Source organism: Marmota marmota, unplaced genomic scaffold, assembly GCF_001458135.2.
Source record: "Marmota marmota marmota unplaced genomic scaffold, marMar, whole genome shotgun sequence".
NCBI lineage: Eukaryota > Metazoa > Chordata > Mammalia > Rodentia > Sciuridae > Marmota > Marmota marmota.
The window spans coordinates 31,037,427-31,055,153 of record NW_026000082.1 but is presented as its reverse complement, the minus strand read 5'-3'; the positions used below and the strand labels follow the sequence as shown (position 1 = coordinate 31,055,153).

Here is a 17,727-nt window from a genome sequence, read left to right as displayed (position 1 = left end):
CCCCCCCCCCCCCAATTTAGAGACAGTGTTTTACCAAGTTACTGAGGCTGACCTTAAACTTGAGATCTTCCAGTCTCAGCTTCCCAAGTCACTGGGATTACAGGCATGTGCCACCACACCCGTCAAGAGTGGACTTTAATTGGATGTATATGTGTTATTTCATTTTGTCTTTTTTTAATATCTTTATTTGTTTTTATGTGGCATGGAGGATCGAACCTAGCGCCTTGCACATGCTAGGCGAGCATTCTACCACTGAGCCACAACCCCAGCCCCTCGTTATGTCTTTATAGCAACCTCATAAAGTACATATTGTGTATTTTACAAATGAGACCAACATTCAGAGCAGTGAAATAACTGGTCTAATTTCACACAGCTAATGAGTGGCAGGGTAAGAACCAGATCTTTCAATTCATTCATTTTTTTCTATCTTTTGGGGGGTTTTTTTTGTGTGTTGTTGTTTGTTTGTTCCCCAGTACTGGGAATTGAACTCACGGCCCTCATACATGCTAAGCTAGCACACTTTCTTTCCTTTTTTTTTTTTTTTTTGTACTGGGGATTAAACCCAGGGACTTTTTACCACTGAGCTACATCCCCAGTCCATTTTATTATTAATTTCTTTAGTTGTAGATGGACATGATATCTTTATTTTATTATTTATTTTTATTTGGTGCTGAGGATAGAACCCAATGCCTCGCATGTGCTAGGCAAATGCTCTACCGCTGAGCTACAACCTCAGTCCCTGGTCCTTTTTATTTTGAGATACTGTCTTGGTAAATTGCAAAGGCTGGCTTCAAACTTAAGATCCTCCTTCCCCAGCCTCCCGAGATGCTGGGATAATAGGCATGTGCCACCTTGCCCCACTAGATCTTTCAAACTCTTAAGGACTAGTATCTAAAAGCACTACTGCTACAATGGAATTTTAATGAAACTGTCCATTACATAAGTTATTGATTTTTGCTTCTTCATGAAGGTTTGACTCTGTAATTTTTTGTGATAAAGATTTAAATTTTTAAAAAATTCCTTTATCTTGCTTTCCTTCATCTCACCCCCATTAGCTTTGTTAAATCTATTTACTCTTATGTCAAGAAATATTTGGGTGATGTAAAGTCTTCAGGTGAGGTTGGAAGAGCAAACTGCTTTTATTAAAATCGGACTCATGGTTCCCTAGTCAAATTCATATAGCATTGGTGCTTTCAGCCAGTCTATCTAAAATTAGTGCATTCGTTTGAACAATTTGGTCTTATTACACAGTGTACTCCATGTTATTGCTTTAAGCAGTCTTGGAAAATTGCCTTTATTTACTAGAGCAGAAATAAATTCTGTTTTTCCTACTCAGAAATTGAGAAGATTCAGAAAGGGGATTCAAAAAAGGACGATGAGGAGAATTATTTGGACTTATTTTCTCATAAGAACATGAAGCTGAAAGAGCGGGTGCTGATACCTGTCAAGCAGTACCCAAAGGTAAGGCAAAAAGTGCCTCTTTTCTCTGAATTAACATTATAAGCAGGGGAGTCATTGGCAGGGATTGTACTGCATGGGATCTAAGCCTGTGAAGGTTCTCTTCCATGCTTGAGTACCTGTTTTGGGGAGTTGAAAGTCCATAATGAATAACATAGCTATAGTCAAAAAGAAAATATAGTCATCTTTTTTAAAAATATTTTTTTTAGTTGTAGATGGACACAACAATATCTATCTATCTATTTATTTATTTATTTTTATGTGTTGCTGAGGATCGAACCCAGTGCCTCACACATGTGAAGTGCTCAACCACTGAGCTACAACCCCAGCCCCATCTTTTTATTATCAAAAAGAATTTTTCATCTGTTTGTTTTTTGTTTTCCTTCTTTTCTCTGAACAATCAAAATCCCTTGAAGTCTGAAGAGTTGCTCTCTGTCAAATGATTGACTTGTAATTTTTTTTGGCGGGGGTACCAGGGATTGAATTTAGAGGCACTCAACCACAGAGCCACATCCCCAGCCCTATTGTGTATTTTATTTACAGTCAGGGTCTCACTGAGTTGCTTAGTGCATTGCTTTTGCTGAGCCTGGCTTTGAACTCACGATCCTCCTGTCTCAGCCTCCTGAGCTGCTGGGATGACTTGAAATCTTAAAATAAAACACAAATTCTTGACTAGATGAATTTAATTATTTCTTACTCAAAGTTTACCTTTTAAGGAAATGCTTTCTTCTTATTTTACCAAACGTGCTATCAAAGGATGCTGTATGTATGTTCTGTTTATGTTAAAATGCTTATTTATATTAAAAAAAAATACTAAGGGATGCATTGTGTTAGGGGAAAAAACACCAGACTATATCATGAAACTGAAATTCAGGTCTGTGAACTGCCAACTTTTTAGATGTATAACTTTAACCTAATCATAGTATAGCCTCTATATCCTTCAGTAAAACGTGAATGGTAATACCTATTTTACGTGGTTGTTGAAGATCAAATTAGATAGTATATGTGGAAATGTTTTATAGGAGCCATGTGTTTTCAGAAATCTGGTTTTTTTTTTTTTTTTTTAATTGTCAGTTCAATTTTGTGGGGAAGATTCTTGGACCACAAGGGAATACAATCAAAAGACTGCAGGAAGAAACTGGTGCAAAGATCTCTGTATTGGGAAAGGGCTCAATGAGAGACAAAGCCAAGGTAAGCTCATATTTGTGAGGCAAAGATAACACCCTAATGCCTTCTAGTTGCCCTGGCATCCAGTTTGGATGACTTACGGTACAAGTGTTGTATACCTATACAATAGGACTTCTTAAGCTTTCACTGGATACAAGAGATTATAGACCAAGTTAATTTACTTGCTTGGCAACCCTGGAAGAGCCTTGATGTGCCTTATGATTGTTTTCTTTTAGAATTTTGGCTGTCCAAATAGCAATATTATCTTTGGTGTTTATATTTAACTGTGAAAACTTGAAATGTTAGCTGGGTTTACTAAAACTTACCCACATCAAAATGTGAACAACATGTAACATATCTCCTTTCTGGTAACATGAAAAAGTAGAACAGCAGTGTTGTGAGTTTGAGGATTAGATGGTCTGTTGTTTAGCCAGCTGGAATGTGGGACTGCTAAAAGTTTTTTATGTAATCAAAAGGAACCATGAGTAATTCTGACAACAAAACCTACCCGATACTTACTTCTTTTCCATGCCATAGCCCATACACTGTATACTGTTTACTGTTTATTTCATTTTTTGCTAGGTTAAGCAGGGGTGCTTAACCAGTGAGCCACATCCTCAGCTCTTATTTTTATTTTGAGATAGGATCTCGCCAAGTTGCCGAGGATGGCATTGAACTTGTGATCTTCCTGCCTCAGCCTGCCAAGCTGCTGGGAATCATAGGTGTGCGCCACTGTGCCTGGCTCACTGTGTACTGTTTTAAGGACCAAGAAACTTCCCACCACAACAGAATAGTCTTAGCCTTCTAGGTCAGCTTTTTTAGATGAGATGTACCTGTGCTAGTCTAAACTCTTTCAGGCCTCCTATTTCTTTTCTTTTTTCTTTTTTTAGTTGTAGATGGATAGCATGCCTTTATTTGTTTCATTTTTATGTGGTGCTAAGGATCGATCCCACTGTCTCACACATGCTAGGCAAGTTCTCTGCCACAGAGCTACAGCCTCAGCCACCAGGCCTCCTTTTTCTTAATTGACAAATGTTGTTTGTTCAGGCCCTCTACTGAGGCTGAAGTATGTTTACCTGTGAGACTTAATTTGAGTTTTTCTTGATCTTGACTTCTTTCCTTCTTTGGAATCCCCCATACCGTATAAGCAGATAAGCATAGCTTGTGGTGGTTAAGAGCTCTCTACCTGGGACTTAAAAACAAATGCTTGGGCCATAAATACACACACACACCCCATACATACTTGCAAATGTTTAACAACAAGCTGTTAGCTGAAAAGAGACTAGAATTAAGTTTTTCTATTTTGTGCCTTCTAATAAGAGCACCAGTGAATACCCCAGTGATTTAAGAGAATAGTTAACCAAGTATAAGTTTAGTATATTGTGTAAATTAACTATTCTCTAGAACTTTTTTTTTTTTTTTTTAGAGAGAGAGAATTTTAATATTTATTTTTTAGTCTTCAGCAGACACAGCATCTTTGTATGTGGTGCTGAGGATCGAACCCGGGCCACACGCATGTCAGGCAAGCGTGCTACCACTTGAGCCACATCCCCAGCCCTCTCCAGAACTTTTTTTTTTTCTTTTAACTTTCTTCTTAAAGCTTATTGTTTTTCACAAAATATTCAGGTTATATCTTGCTATCCCTTTGGCCTAGAGGTAAAAGTTTTCTCCTTAGTCCATGTAATATAATGTCTCTGCATTTTTCCATAGGAAGAAGAGCTTCGCAAAGGCGGAGACCCAAAGTATGCCCACTTAAATATGGATCTGCATGTCTTCATTGAAGTCTTTGGACCCCCATGTGAGGCTTATGCTCTCATGGCCCATGCCATGGAAGAAGTGAAGAAGTTTTTAGTACCAGTAAGGAAACACATATCCTTTATCTTCTGAGCAAGGGAAAAGTAGAATTATATGCTTTTGTGAAGGAAGGGGTTATTAACCAGGGTCTCTGCCTAAGCTGATGCTACTAAATTCTGCATTTATGTTTATTTTTCTGATGGTCCATTACCAAAAGCACCTGTGTTTGATGTGGTTTTCATTGTATACTAGTATCTGTTGTCAATATCTTGAGTCCATGAGTATCCATTCTGAGATCTGATGAACAAATATTTAACAGTCTTCATTAAGCTTGGTATTTTGAAAGTGTTAGGAAAATGATTAAGGTAGGTCCCTGCACTTGAAGGGTTTATGCTGTAGACTTTCCAGACTCTATTGAAATCTAGAAGTGACAGCAAGAAACTTATACCATCCATTATTATTGGATTAAATTCTGACCTGTTACACTCAGGTTCCTCTTTTGGAGGTGTCACTCAAGTCGAGTGATTTGAAGAGGCATCTGTTGGTTAACTGTTTATAATATTAAAGACAGCTCCTTTCTTTAAGGATATAACTGAGGCCTAGGAAGTCTTGTGACAGGCCAGAGTATCTTTTCTTACTTATTACCACCTTGTCAGATTATAGCTGAGTGTTGCTTATCTGGAATTCTGACAACCATAAGTGTTCTGTATTTGGGATTTTTTTGGATTGGCATATTTGCATTTACATAATGAGGTATCTTGGGGGATGGGACCCTAGTCTAAACAAAAAATTTACTTTTGTTTCATATGTGCCTTATATATAGCCTGAAGATACTTTTATAGTGTTTTTAGTTTATCTTTGATTTGACTATGATCCATCATATGGACTCAGGTGTGGAATTTCCTACTTTTGGCATCATGTTATGACTCAAAAGGTTCTGGATTTGGGGGCATTTCAGATTAGTGATGCTCAGCCTTTATTACTATCAAGAGAGAATGGTACCATTTTTGTCTCTTAGCAAGGCCTGGTGGTTGTCAGCATTAACATACTACTGTTGAATATTTAATATCAAGGCTTAATCTGGTGAGAATCTCAGGAAAAAGGGGAAATAAATAGAGGAAGGTGAGCAGGAATAGGAGGAGGAAGGGAAGTGCTGGGCCAAATTATATTGTTATATTGTGTGCATGTATGAATATGTAACAGATATCCATTGTGCACCAGTAAAAAAAAAAAAGTGGGAATAAAAAAAAAGGATGGATCTGAAACCTTGGGATAGATTTAGAATACTATTAACTAAAGTTGAGTAATGTTTTCATCACTAAAACTTAAGAAGAGGTGAAGTATAGTCCTTAAATTTCTTGAATGAAGGAGTTAAGTGTAGTATCAAAAGGTATGAGAATCGGTAGAGCAAAAGTTGATAGGCAAGTGTGTACTTGAAAGCTGAACCCACAAGAGTACTAATACTGTCTCAGACATCTCATTGGCTGCTTTATTTTCAAGTACCTTATCTTTTTTGGCAGAGGGTGGTATTGGGGATTGAACTCGGGGGCACTCAACCACTGCCACATCCTCAGCCCCGTTTTGTATTTTATTTATGGAGACAGGTTCTCACCAAGTTGCTTAGCACTTTGCTATTGCTGAGGCTGGCTTTAAAACCAGGATCCTCCTGCCTCGACCTCCTGATTATAGGCGTGCACCACCATGCCCAGCTTAAAGTACCTTATCTTCATTAGGAAAACTCATGGCTGGTTAATTTTTTCTTGAATTTTTAAAAATTTATTTTTATTTTTTGCAGTTCTGAAAATTGAACCCCAGGGTCATGTATATGCTAGGCAAAGGTTCTGTCACTGAGCTAATATCCCCAGTCCTTTTTCACTTCCTTTTAATTTTTGGTTCTGGGGATTGACCTAGGGCCACTGAGCTATATGAATACAGCCTTATTAATTTTTGTTTTGAGACAAAGTTTCCCTAAGTTGCCCAGTCTACCCTTGGGTCTGTGATTTTTCTGCCTCTGCCTCCTGAGTAGCTAGAACTACAGGTGTATATGACCATGCCAGACTTCACTTTTTACTTTTTGAAGAGTTTTGTTTGAAATCTTCTGACTACCTGCTTTCTGAAGGACTGCAGAAGGAATGTCCCTCTCCTCTTTATTGTTACTCTCCAACCTATTTCTCTGATGGAATAGGTTTACAAGGCTTGCATGTAAATGAAGTTTTGAGAAAAGATGCCTGCTGAGTAGATCTGGCTTCCTCGGTGTTGATCTGGCAGTTAGACGAGTCTGAGCGAGAATTGGCATTGGTGCTTGAATGTGAGTCTCAGGCAGCAGTGATGTATAAGAAAAGGGGAAATGAAGAGTTGAAGGGGACATCTCTCTAATGACTAGCATCTTCTGTTCTTAACTGTATCCACCTGAATATATGCTTGAAGTATTAAGACTGAATGATTCTCAAAACAGGAAATGTGTGAAAAAATTTGCAAATAACATTTGATTAAGTTCTTCCGTCTTGTGAAGAAGAAAAAGTGAGCCTGTGTTTGCATCTGTAACTAGAGCCCTCCATTTTCCCCTTAGAACCACTAACTGTACCAGGAAGCCTTCGTGGTACAGTAGGAAAGGCACTAGATTGGGAATTCTTGGTGTATTTACTGTGTTTGGGTATGAAATTACAAAAATGGCTCTTGAGCTGATAATTTATGAGAAAGAAAGACCATTCTAAAATGATAAGTGCTTGAATAGAGAGAACTGCATGGTGCTTTGGGAAAAGAGAATGTGTGGGGATAGCATCAACAGAGAGTTTTTCCAAAGGGATACCGTTTTACATTAAATCTTGCTAAGGGTTAGTTAGGGTTCCTTTGGTAGACCAGAAAAAATTAAAAAGAAAAGTAAAAGAAATGCAGTAGAGCCTATTATTCAAAGCCTAGGTTTTGGAGGTAGGTAATTCTAAATTCACATCTTGAATCTGTCACTTACTAGCTTTGTGTCTTTAGGCTGATTCATAATCCCTGAATCTTTTCCCAACTGTAATATAGGGAGATCTGCCTGGGGTCAATTTGAAGATTAAACTGAAAAATCTATATAATGGTTGTATAGTCCCAGTTTATAGAGTTCTGTTAATGGTAGTGGCTTTTATTATTCCAGGAAAAGGAAACTATTTGCAGAGAATGGATGTGTGAGAGTGTGCCAGGCTCTGAACTACAAATTGTTCAGCATAGCTTGAGAGGAGGTTGTGTATGGAGAGAGGATGGAAGTAATCTGGAGAGCTAGGCAGGGACCACATCCTGAAGAGCTCCATCTGAATAATGAGGGGTCTGCCATCAAGACTTTCCTCAAAGAAGTGACAGGTAGGGCATCATTTGACCTCAGAGAATGAATGACCTGAGACTTCACCTAGGCTTTCAGAGTTGTTCTTAGCATCCAAGGTTTATGTGGGCCAGATGACTTTTCAGTAGAAGGTGGAGATATTGTACAGTATTCCTTGTGATCTTTATTTCCCAGGATATGATGGATGATATCTGCCAGGAGCAATTTCTAGAGCTGTCCTACTTGAATGGAGTACCTGAGCCCTCTCGTGGACGTGGGGTGCCAGTGAGAGGCCGGGGAGCTGCACCTCCCCCTCCACCTGTTCCCAGGTAAAATAGATAGCTAGAAATGGGATGCAGATTGACTGTTAGCACCATCTCTGTCTTATTGGTGCTCTTATCTCTAATTTAGGAGGGATCTCAGAATTTGTTCCATCAAGAATGGAATTTTAGATCAAATTATGTGCATGTTTGAATATGGCATAATAAATTCCACTATTATATATAATTATAATGCACCAATTAAAAAAATGTAATTTTATATCTCAAGTGCTTTGACCATAGTCAAATGCTGCAGTCCTGTTGAAACTTTTGAGTTTTAAATTTTGAACAGCCCTAGCATTTTTAATGATCTAACTTCAGAATTTTACCTCCTGTGACTGACACTTATGGAATGTTTAAACTGTGGAGACCTAGACTGGCCTGGTGGTGAATGCTCCCAGCTACGGGGGAGGGTAAGGCAGGAGGAATGCGAAGTCAAGGTCAGTCTGGGCCACATAATGAGACCCAGTCAGTGGGGGAAAAATGGTACATGGGCTGTTCGTACCTGCCCAAGGTGCACTAATACATTATAGGACCTGGTGAAATCTTCCAGTGTGGGTCCTTTGCCCATCTATACTTTCATTGCTCTATGCTTTAATGATAGTCTAGTTAAGGCATTGTAAAATCTATCTAGCTCCAAAATTTGCAAATAAATCTGAAGATGAAAGTGACCTCTTTATTAAATGCTCTATTTGAAAAAAATTTTCTTTTTATAGGGGCCGTGGTGTTGGACCCCCTCGGGGAGCTTTGGTGCGTGGTACCCCAGTGAGAGGTGCCATCACCAGAGGTGCCACTGTGACCCGAGGGGTGCCACCTCCACCTACTGTGAGGGGTGCTCCAGCACCAAGAGCACGGACAGCAGGCATCCAGAGAATACCTTTGCCTCCACCCCCTGCACCAGAAACATATGAAGAATATGTAAGAATATTTTGAACAATGTACATTTCTCAATGCCTAAAAGGTTGTCAAAGTTGAATGACCCTTCATGTAGGTAGCAGGAAATACCTGTAAGATTTGTAATCTGCCCTGAGTGTTGACCTATGAGATTTTTCCATTTTTAGGCACAGTTTAATATCTATGTAAATTAAATGGGAAGTAAGCTAATGTATAGTGTTTTACTAAGGAATGTGCTCCTACTAAAGCTCAATTTTATACTGTACTTTCAGCCCACACTTGTCCTGTGGCATCAGATATTTTTTTGTGTGTGTGTATGTGTGCGTGTGTGTGAGGTTTTTGGTAACCCTTTCTCTCTTGACTGACTATTGTGGGTGTTACTATTTTGGAGGAAAATTTTATGTCCTATTAATCCAGAAGCCTATCATACTCACATGGGATATAATTAGCATCTCTCTCCTCTGATTCTAACCTATTTCATTTTATTTATTTTAGGGATATGATGATACATATGCGGAACAGAGTTATGAAGGCTACGAAGGCTATTACAGCCAGAGCCAAGGGTGAGTCAGGCAGTGTGGTTTGGTACCCTAGGATGGATGGATACATGGAATTAGGGGAACTGAGATATTTAAGCTACACAGACCTAAGGAGCAGTATGGCTCATGGTTTGAAAGGTATCTTTTCTGCTTTTGACATCTGTGAGGTACATTCTTGGCTCTAAAATTTGGATAGTAATTATAATTTTTAAACAAAAATTTATTTATTTTGGTACTGAGGAGTGAGCCGAGGGGCCATTCTACTCTACAGAGTATAATTTTTATTTTGAAACAGGGTGTCTCTGAATTTGCCCAACTGGCCTCTAGCTTGCGATCCTCCTGCCTTTGCCTCTCAGATTGCTGGGATTATAGGCGCATGCCACTGTAATCAGCATGTGCCAACTGGAATTATAATTTAGAATCTGTGAATAGTAGATGAAAAACTACATGGAAATAGAGAAAATGTATTTAAATAAATTTATTTTGCGGTGCTGGGGATTAAAAGCAGGAATACTCTACTTTTGAGCTACATCCTCAGCATCCCGCTTTTTAAATTTTATTCATTTATTTTTGGTACTGGGCATTGAACCTAGGGGCACCACTGTGCTGTCTACCACCAAGCTACACCTGCCAGCCTCCCCACTCCTTTAAATTTTATTTTTTTTTTAACTTTTGAGAGAGGGTCTCATTAAATTGCTGAAATTTTGATCATACTGCCTCAGTGTCTTGAATTGCTGAGATTACAGACATGCACCATCACACTTAGCTTGATTTACTAAGAAGTATCCCAAGCCAGGCTCAGTGGCACACACTAGTAATCCCAGTGACACACACTAGTAATCCCAGTGACCCATGAGGCTAAGGCAGAAGTATCATAAGTTCAAAGCCAGTCCCAGCAACTTAGCAAAGCCTTCCACAATTTAACATGACCCTGTCTCAAAAATAAAAAGCGTTGGGGATATAACTCAGTGATGAAGCACCTTGAGTTCAAGGAAAATAAAACCCAGCCACATTAAGATTGCCTGAATTTTTAAGAGGAAGCTAGAGTCTCCCTACCATAACCTGGATTTTTCTCTTTCTTCCTTTTCCTTTTTTTTTTTTTTTTTCCATTTAGCTTAAACCATTCTGTTTGTGTGCACATGTATCTTATCTGTGATTGAAAATTAGTCTCAGAATTCTACTTTAGGGACAGAATTGCTCTTTTTCTTTTCTGTTTTTTTTTTTTTCTTCACAGTGATCCCTGTGAATATGTGTCTATTGTAATTTCATTAAGAGGGTCAGTTTAGAATTATTCATTTTTAGTTGTGGTATCCATTTTTCCTTACTATAGTTTATCTTTTTGCGGGAGGAGTAGTTCATCATGTGTACTTTGAAAATATTTTGGGGTTTAGGGAAGGAACAAAATGGGCTTTTCCCTGTATTTTACACACAATGAAATGACAGGTATGGATATATTTGAGAGAAAGGTGGAACTAAAATATTGTTTCGCTATAGTTTTTTAACACTGTGTCTTTGGCTTTCAGGGACTCAGAATATTATGACTATGGACATGGGGAGGTTCAAGATTCTTATGAAGCTTATGGTATGTCTTATTTTCTAGGGTGGGGCAAAATGACCAAGTAAGTGCCTGGGAGAATGCTGATGACTGGATTTTATAAGACCCTGGTGTTCATAGACACTAGGAGTCTTGTTCTTATTTAAATTTTATGATGTATGGTCCAAAGAGGGATTAGGAAAGTTAGGTGGTAATACTGTTACCCTTGGGAAGCTAAGTACATTCTTAAACTAGGGCTCATGCCAGGTTAGCTGGGCTGGAGCAGCAGATTTTTAAGCTAATACTGATCATTTTCTACTTCAGTCAGGGGATACCTAGACCTGGGTTATGTTTCTGGAGCCATATTGGTAGGAAACAAGAATTTTTATCATATTTTGTTATATTCTTCTACCCCACCTCTTTGTGTGTGTGTGTGTGTGTGTGTGTGTGTGTGTGTGTGTGTGTGTGTGTGGTGGGGGAATTGAACCTAGGAGTGCTTAACCACTGAGCCACATCCCTAGCCCTTTCTTAAAATTTTTTTATTTTTATATTTTGTTGTTGTGGTGGTGCTGGGGATTCAACCCAGGGCCTTGTGCCTGCAAGGCAAGCACTATACCAACTGAGCTATATTCCCAGCCCAAAATTTTTAATTTTAAGACAGGGTCTTGCTAAGTTGCTGAGGCTGGCTTTGAACTTGATCTTCCTGCCTCAGCCTCCCGAGCCACTGGGATTACAGGTGTGTACCACCATGCCCAGCTCCACCATAGCTAGAGCTGTGGCTCAGTGATAGAGCACTCGTCTAGCATTTGTGAGGCCCTGGGTTCGATCCTTAGCACCATATATCAATAAATAAAATAAAGGTCCATTGACAACTTAAAAAATATTTTAAAAAGTTTTGGATCCTAACAAAAAGAATCTCAATGTGTAGAAACAAGCTGAAAAGGAATGGATTAGAGCAGGTTAGTGGGCAAAAGTAGTGCCTGTTAGATCAGAGGCTGCAGGGCTGGAACCAGTCAGGGCACTACTGGCATCAAGCTCCATACTGGCTTGGAGACAACTCAGTCCTTGATCCTAAGAGAGCAGTAGAAGCTGGAATGGCCTGAAGTTTGGTTAAAAACACATTGCTCAAGTGTGTCCTTATGAGCCAATTATGATCCCATGCTAATTGGCCCCAAAGGGAGTGCCATGTGACATTGGATGCAGAGAGCAGCTCTTTAAATGTGAGGTGTTTTCAACATACCTGGGAAACTTCAAGAGAGTGCTTAGCAAGGAGCTGGCTGAACAGTTGAGAGTGCATCTGAAGACAGTGATTGACAGTCTCTCCTTAGCCCTAGCTAAAATAATGGACAGTCTTAGGGCCTCCCACAGATAGACAGCCTGAATCCAACCCCTCAGCATGGTATGAAGTAGCCAATCAGCTACATTGTACTTCTCTGCTCATATGCCATTATTTAGAAGCGTAGTATGATTGCATCGGGTTTTTCCCTCCACCGGTGGGTGAGATAGTACAATGGAGCCTCTGTATGTGTTTGACTAAACGGAATTTCTGTTTTGCTAGAGAAAAGACTGAACTAAAAGGAGGCAGGCTGCTCCTTGTGCTCCTAGTCTGATGTTGCCACAGTTAAATCTGTTCTGATCTCTGCCTTTATAAACGGAATTAGAAAAATAAATTGTTTTGTTGGTACCTAGAAGCCTCCTGGAAATTGATGGACATCTGTATTATACTAGGGATATAAATAGGGTTCTGTGCAACTTTAGATCCATATAGAAGTTTAAGACCTGTGGTGATGGAAGGAGGTATTTGTGAATGTGGGTAGCTGGAGAACTGCCATGGGAAAGGTGTGAGAATGTGTGATAAGAATAAGCTTAAACACAATTTGTAGAATTAAATGATCCTCTATCCCAGACTTCCCTGTCAATGGAAAACCATTTGTAAATGTCAACCATATTGTCTTGTTTCTCATTGCTGTTGACATAAGAAAGGATCTAAGGAATTCCAAAAATTCTGTAAATGCAATATTTGATTGTATTTCTGTTGATCAGAGCAATAAGTACCAGCTCTGCTGGTGAATGGTCTCATTTAAATACGGCCCTTGCTTGCTTCTGCCAAAGAGCCAGGCAACACTTCTCTTCTCAGGGAACCTGACTTGCAGTTGCATAGAAAGAGGCTGTCTTCCTTCAATCTACCAAATTGGAAGCAGAGAAGGCCATTGTAGACCCACAGAGATTAATGATTCCCTCTTGCTGCAAGGTATTGGGTTTATCCAGGTTTGGGTACTGGGGTATATCAGTCATGTTGCCTTTGGAGAACCTCACTCCTGGAGATTACTGCAAAGTAAATGCCAGCCTTTTATGAGTTGTTCCCTTTTGTCTTTCCACTCAAAACTGTGGGAAATAGTCCAGACTGTTCAGGAGGTTTGGAGTGGAGAACAAGGACCTCCAATGAGGTATGAAGACACTGAAAGAAAAGCAGTGTTGTTGGTGATATTTACCAGGTTGACCTACCCTTGCTTATCCCCAGATGCCATTGACACATGGTTTATAAACTGTCTTCGCTTTTCCCACAGGCCAAGATGACTGGAATGGGACCAGGCCGTCACTGAAGGCCCCTCCAGCTAGGCCAGTGAAGGGAGCATACAGAGAGCACCCATATGGACGTTATTAAAATCAAACAGGAGGGGAAAAATATCAGTTATGAGCAAAGTTGTTACTGATTTCTTGTATCTCCCAGGATTCCTGTTGCTTTACCCACAACAGACAAGTAATTGTCTAAGTGTTTTTCTTCGTGGTCCCCTTCTTCTCCCCACCTTCCTCCATTCTTAACTCTGCATTCTGGCTTCTGTATGTAGTATTTTAAAATGAGTTAAAATAGATTTAGGAATATCGAATTAATTTTTTAAGTGTGTAGATGCTTTTTTCTTTGTTGTTTAAATATAAACAGAAGTGTACCTTTTATAATAAAAAAAAGTTGAGTAAAAAAAAAAAAACCACAAACCTGTTAGTTTCAAAAGTGACATTGCTTGCTTAAAGGTTCTGAAGTAAGGCTTGTTAACGTTCTCTTAGTTTTGATTTGAGGCATCCCGTAAAGTTGTAGTTGCAGAATCCCAAACTAGGCTACATTTCAAAATTCAGGGCTGTTTAAGATTTAAAATCACAAACGTTAACGGCAGTAGGTGCCACCATGCAAAAGTGAGCTCAGACGTCTCTAAAAATGTTTCCTTTAAAAACACATGGCGATTGAATCTTAAGTTAAATTTTAATATGAAAGATCCTCATGAATTAAATAGTTGATGCAATTATTAACGTTAATTGACTTAAAACAACAACAACAAAATTAGGTTTGTAAAACTGACTTTTTCATTATGTGGGTTTTGAAATCTAGCCCCAGGCATACAGTGTTGAGAGATACTTAGGGGGAGTAAGTTTTGAAGAGGTTGATTGGGGCAGAGGGGCTGGCCATCTAAATTTAATTTGTAGTGTTTTTTAGCCACAATCTTTCAGTAAGAGTACTAATAATTAAAGTTTCAGTATTCAGGAAGACAAAAAAGTATTTTGTCCATTTGAGATTCTGCACTCCACATAAAGCTCACTTGGACATTGGGGCCAAAATTTCAGTAAGTTGACGGTTGTCAATATTGAACTGTTCCCAATATAGTCAAGTATGTCTCAACACTAGCATGATATAAAAAGGGACACTGCAGCTGAATGAAAAAGGAATCAAAATCCACTTTGTACATAAGTTAAAGTCCTAATTGGATTTGTACCGTCCTCCCATTTTGTTCTCGGAAGATTAAATGCTACATGTGTAAGTCTGCCTAAATAGGTAGCTTAAACTTATGTCAAAATGTCTGCAGCAGTTTGTCAATAAAGTTTAGTCCTTTTTTAATCAAAGTAAATGTGATGAATTGTCATTTTTTTGGGTGGACAATAAAATAGTTTTTTCTCTTTTAAATAAACTTAAATTAACTCTAAAGTTAATGGGCTTGTTAAAAGTTGGAGACATTCTTAAAAGTGGTGGGGGGGATTTTATTTTAAGTTTACCAAAAAAAAAAAAAAAGTTTATTGAGTTGTTAAGTTTTAGTTTAAAAATAACCAAAGCTTTTTCACCCCCTGGAAGTTGTTGAAAGCAGTTTTAACCAATCCTATCAAAAGTTCTAATATCTGGAGAGAAAAACCCAACTAACTGACTGAAACTTGGATTGGTTTTCATATGTAGGTCTCCATATTTAAAGTGCCAGCCACCCTTGTTTGCACCTTGTTAAATCCCCTAGGTGGACCTAAAGAGTGACACCAAATCACTGAGTTCAGAAAGGGATAGCACCTGCCTTTACATATGACAATCCAGCAAACCCTGGGTATCCTTAATGGTTTGCTTTCCAATCCCAGAAATGCTGTCAATAACTTAGCTGGCCTGGGGCAGTATTTGGCATGATAGACTGGCCCTGAATTCCTTCCTGCATGATCAAGAGAGGAAATATGGAATTGGTTGGCCCCATTTCCACTCCTCTCTCTTAATTCTCAGGGTTCTCATGCCTTCCCTAAGAGAGCCACCTAAACTGCTCGGGGGTGAAAAATCCTCTTGTATGAAGTGCCAAGCTGCCTGCAGCAGTGCATGATGGACATTTTTTTTCTTTTAAAAACACACCAACAAAAAATGTATTTGTAGATTGTGATAAAGTGTAAATAACTGAATTTTCAACCATGGTTTGAAGTCAGCTTTCAGGGCATTATGTCTTGTTTTGATGAAAAGAGATCACTCTATACCCCCCTTTTTAAAGGAAAATTATCGCAAGAGAATCAGGATGTGTAAAGCTAACATGCATCGCAAAAAACCAAAGGTAACCTAAATGTCTGATTTTAATAGCACATATTTCTCTTTTATATAAACTGTGACAGCAACTTGCATAAACAATTATTTAGCTGTTAATTTTAATGTTAAAACTTTGCAAAACTTGTTTAATAAAAATAGCTGTAAAAAGAAAAACCATATGCTGCCGCATAAATTAGCCATAACTCTTAATAATCCTGCCCATCACAAGTGAACTGTAATGTAACCTGGGCACAAAGTCTGACATCTTAAATGACACATTGTAAAATTTCAATGACTGTAGATTAGACCTCCTGCTGCACCCCAAAGTAAAGCTTTCTGCTCAGCTATTTTAAAATGTACAAGGATGAGCCTCATAGGACCCTATATTGATATTCACAGTGAAATGTTACTTAAAATTTCTTAAAAGTTGCATGTTTCTTTCCTGTAATGTGTAAACTGCATGCAGGATCTCTTTATCTTTTTGTTGTTGTTGTTGTTTTTTGGGTTTTTTTTGTTTTGTTTTGTTTTTTGTATGTCTGTAGAACTTCCTCTTCAAAAGACTGATCTCTTATTTCTCCATTTTCAGGTGATTGAAAACTTCTTGAGATATTTCCTGGAATAGAATGAGTAGTGAAGACCCATGTCAGGTATGTTACAGTGGCTTTCTGTTAAGGAGGATGATCCTTTTATCATAACCTTAAAACAATTACGCTAGGAAGTACCCTGGAAGATGATAAATGGGCTAATCTTTCCTACAGCCATTTCAAATTTACAACACAACTATACTTACATTACTTGATAGACCGTAAGTTTACTTCTAATGGCTAAGAAGATCCCCCATGGTGTCAATTTTTATCCCTTGAATCCCTTTTTTATTTGTTCTGTCAACAGTGTTTCATTTGAAGTTCAGTTGGTTACAATCATCAAAATGGTAATGTAAATAAAAGGGAATTTATTAGAATGATGTTAGGAACTCCCACATTAAATATGAAAACTAGAAAATCTGGTTTGGGGGACTGGGGTTATGGCTCAGCAGTAGAGTGCTTGCCTCACCCGTGCAAAACCCTGGGTTCGATCCTCAGCACCACATTAAAAAAAAATAATAATAAGGTTAAAAAAAATAAAGAAAGAAACAAAATTTGGTTTGGGATCTATAGCAGCTAGAGAGAACTGGGACAGTAGTGGTAAATGGTCTTGGAGCAGAGACTGGCTGCTTGGACACACTGGAATAAATAAACTCATATACTATATTTGGTTTCTTTCTCCTACTTAAGATTCAGGTTCTAGGGAGGGAATGTCAGGCTGGACATTCGTTACCTTGAGTCATATGCTTTTAAGACCTAATTCCTCAAAAGGAAGTTGAAGTGTTAACAGCAAAGGGAAATGGATATGGGATACCCCCCCACAAAAAAAAAAAAAAAAGAGATGTACTGTATAATATATTTTACAGAAGTTACTGAGACCTAATGAGGTTAAGTAACTTCCCAGGGTCACATATTTATGACTGAAAATCAAGTCCAAGTTGATCCCAGAATCTTTCATCTTAACCCTATATATAGTATATTGCTTTTAATCTAGGAATGAGGCATTTCTCACACTTAGGAGACCATTTGTAGGGATATTGTGGTATAGTAGAAAGGACATGGAGTTTGACAAACCCAGAGTTGAATCTATAAGCTATCTTTTGTGCAGTGACTCCAAACTAATACTTGTCTTTTACATTTGGAGGAGGAAGATGGTGATAATCTCATAGTGACTGGCAAATTATAGGAGTTCTTAAATATATGGAGCTGGGGCTAGGGATGTGGCTCAGTGGTAGAGCACTCACCTAGCATGAGTGGGTTCCTGGATTTGATAGGTAGCACCACAAAAAGGCAAATATAATATGTAAGGCCAAACAATTCAGCACTTTA

General features: G+C 38.6%; 1 protein-coding gene across 1 annotated transcript; it reads left to right on the top strand.

Annotated features, from left to right (window-relative positions):
* Window positions 1-1,334: 1,334 nt before the first annotated feature.
* Khdrbs1 (KH RNA binding domain containing, signal transduction associated 1) lies at window positions 1,335-14,895 on the top strand. Its single transcript, XM_015485346.2, has 9 exons — window positions 1,335-1,461; window positions 2,533-2,649; window positions 4,336-4,482; window positions 7,913-8,046; window positions 8,754-8,955; window positions 9,427-9,494; window positions 10,994-11,052; window positions 13,142-13,255; window positions 13,572-14,895. Exons 1-9 carry the CDS (start codon window positions 1,414-1,416, stop codon window positions 13,667-13,669), a joined length of 987 nt encoding a protein of 328 aa, XP_015340832.1. The 5' UTR covers window positions 1,335-1,413; the 3' UTR covers window positions 13,670-14,895.
* The last annotated feature ends 2,832 nt before the right edge of the window (window positions 14,896-17,727 follow it).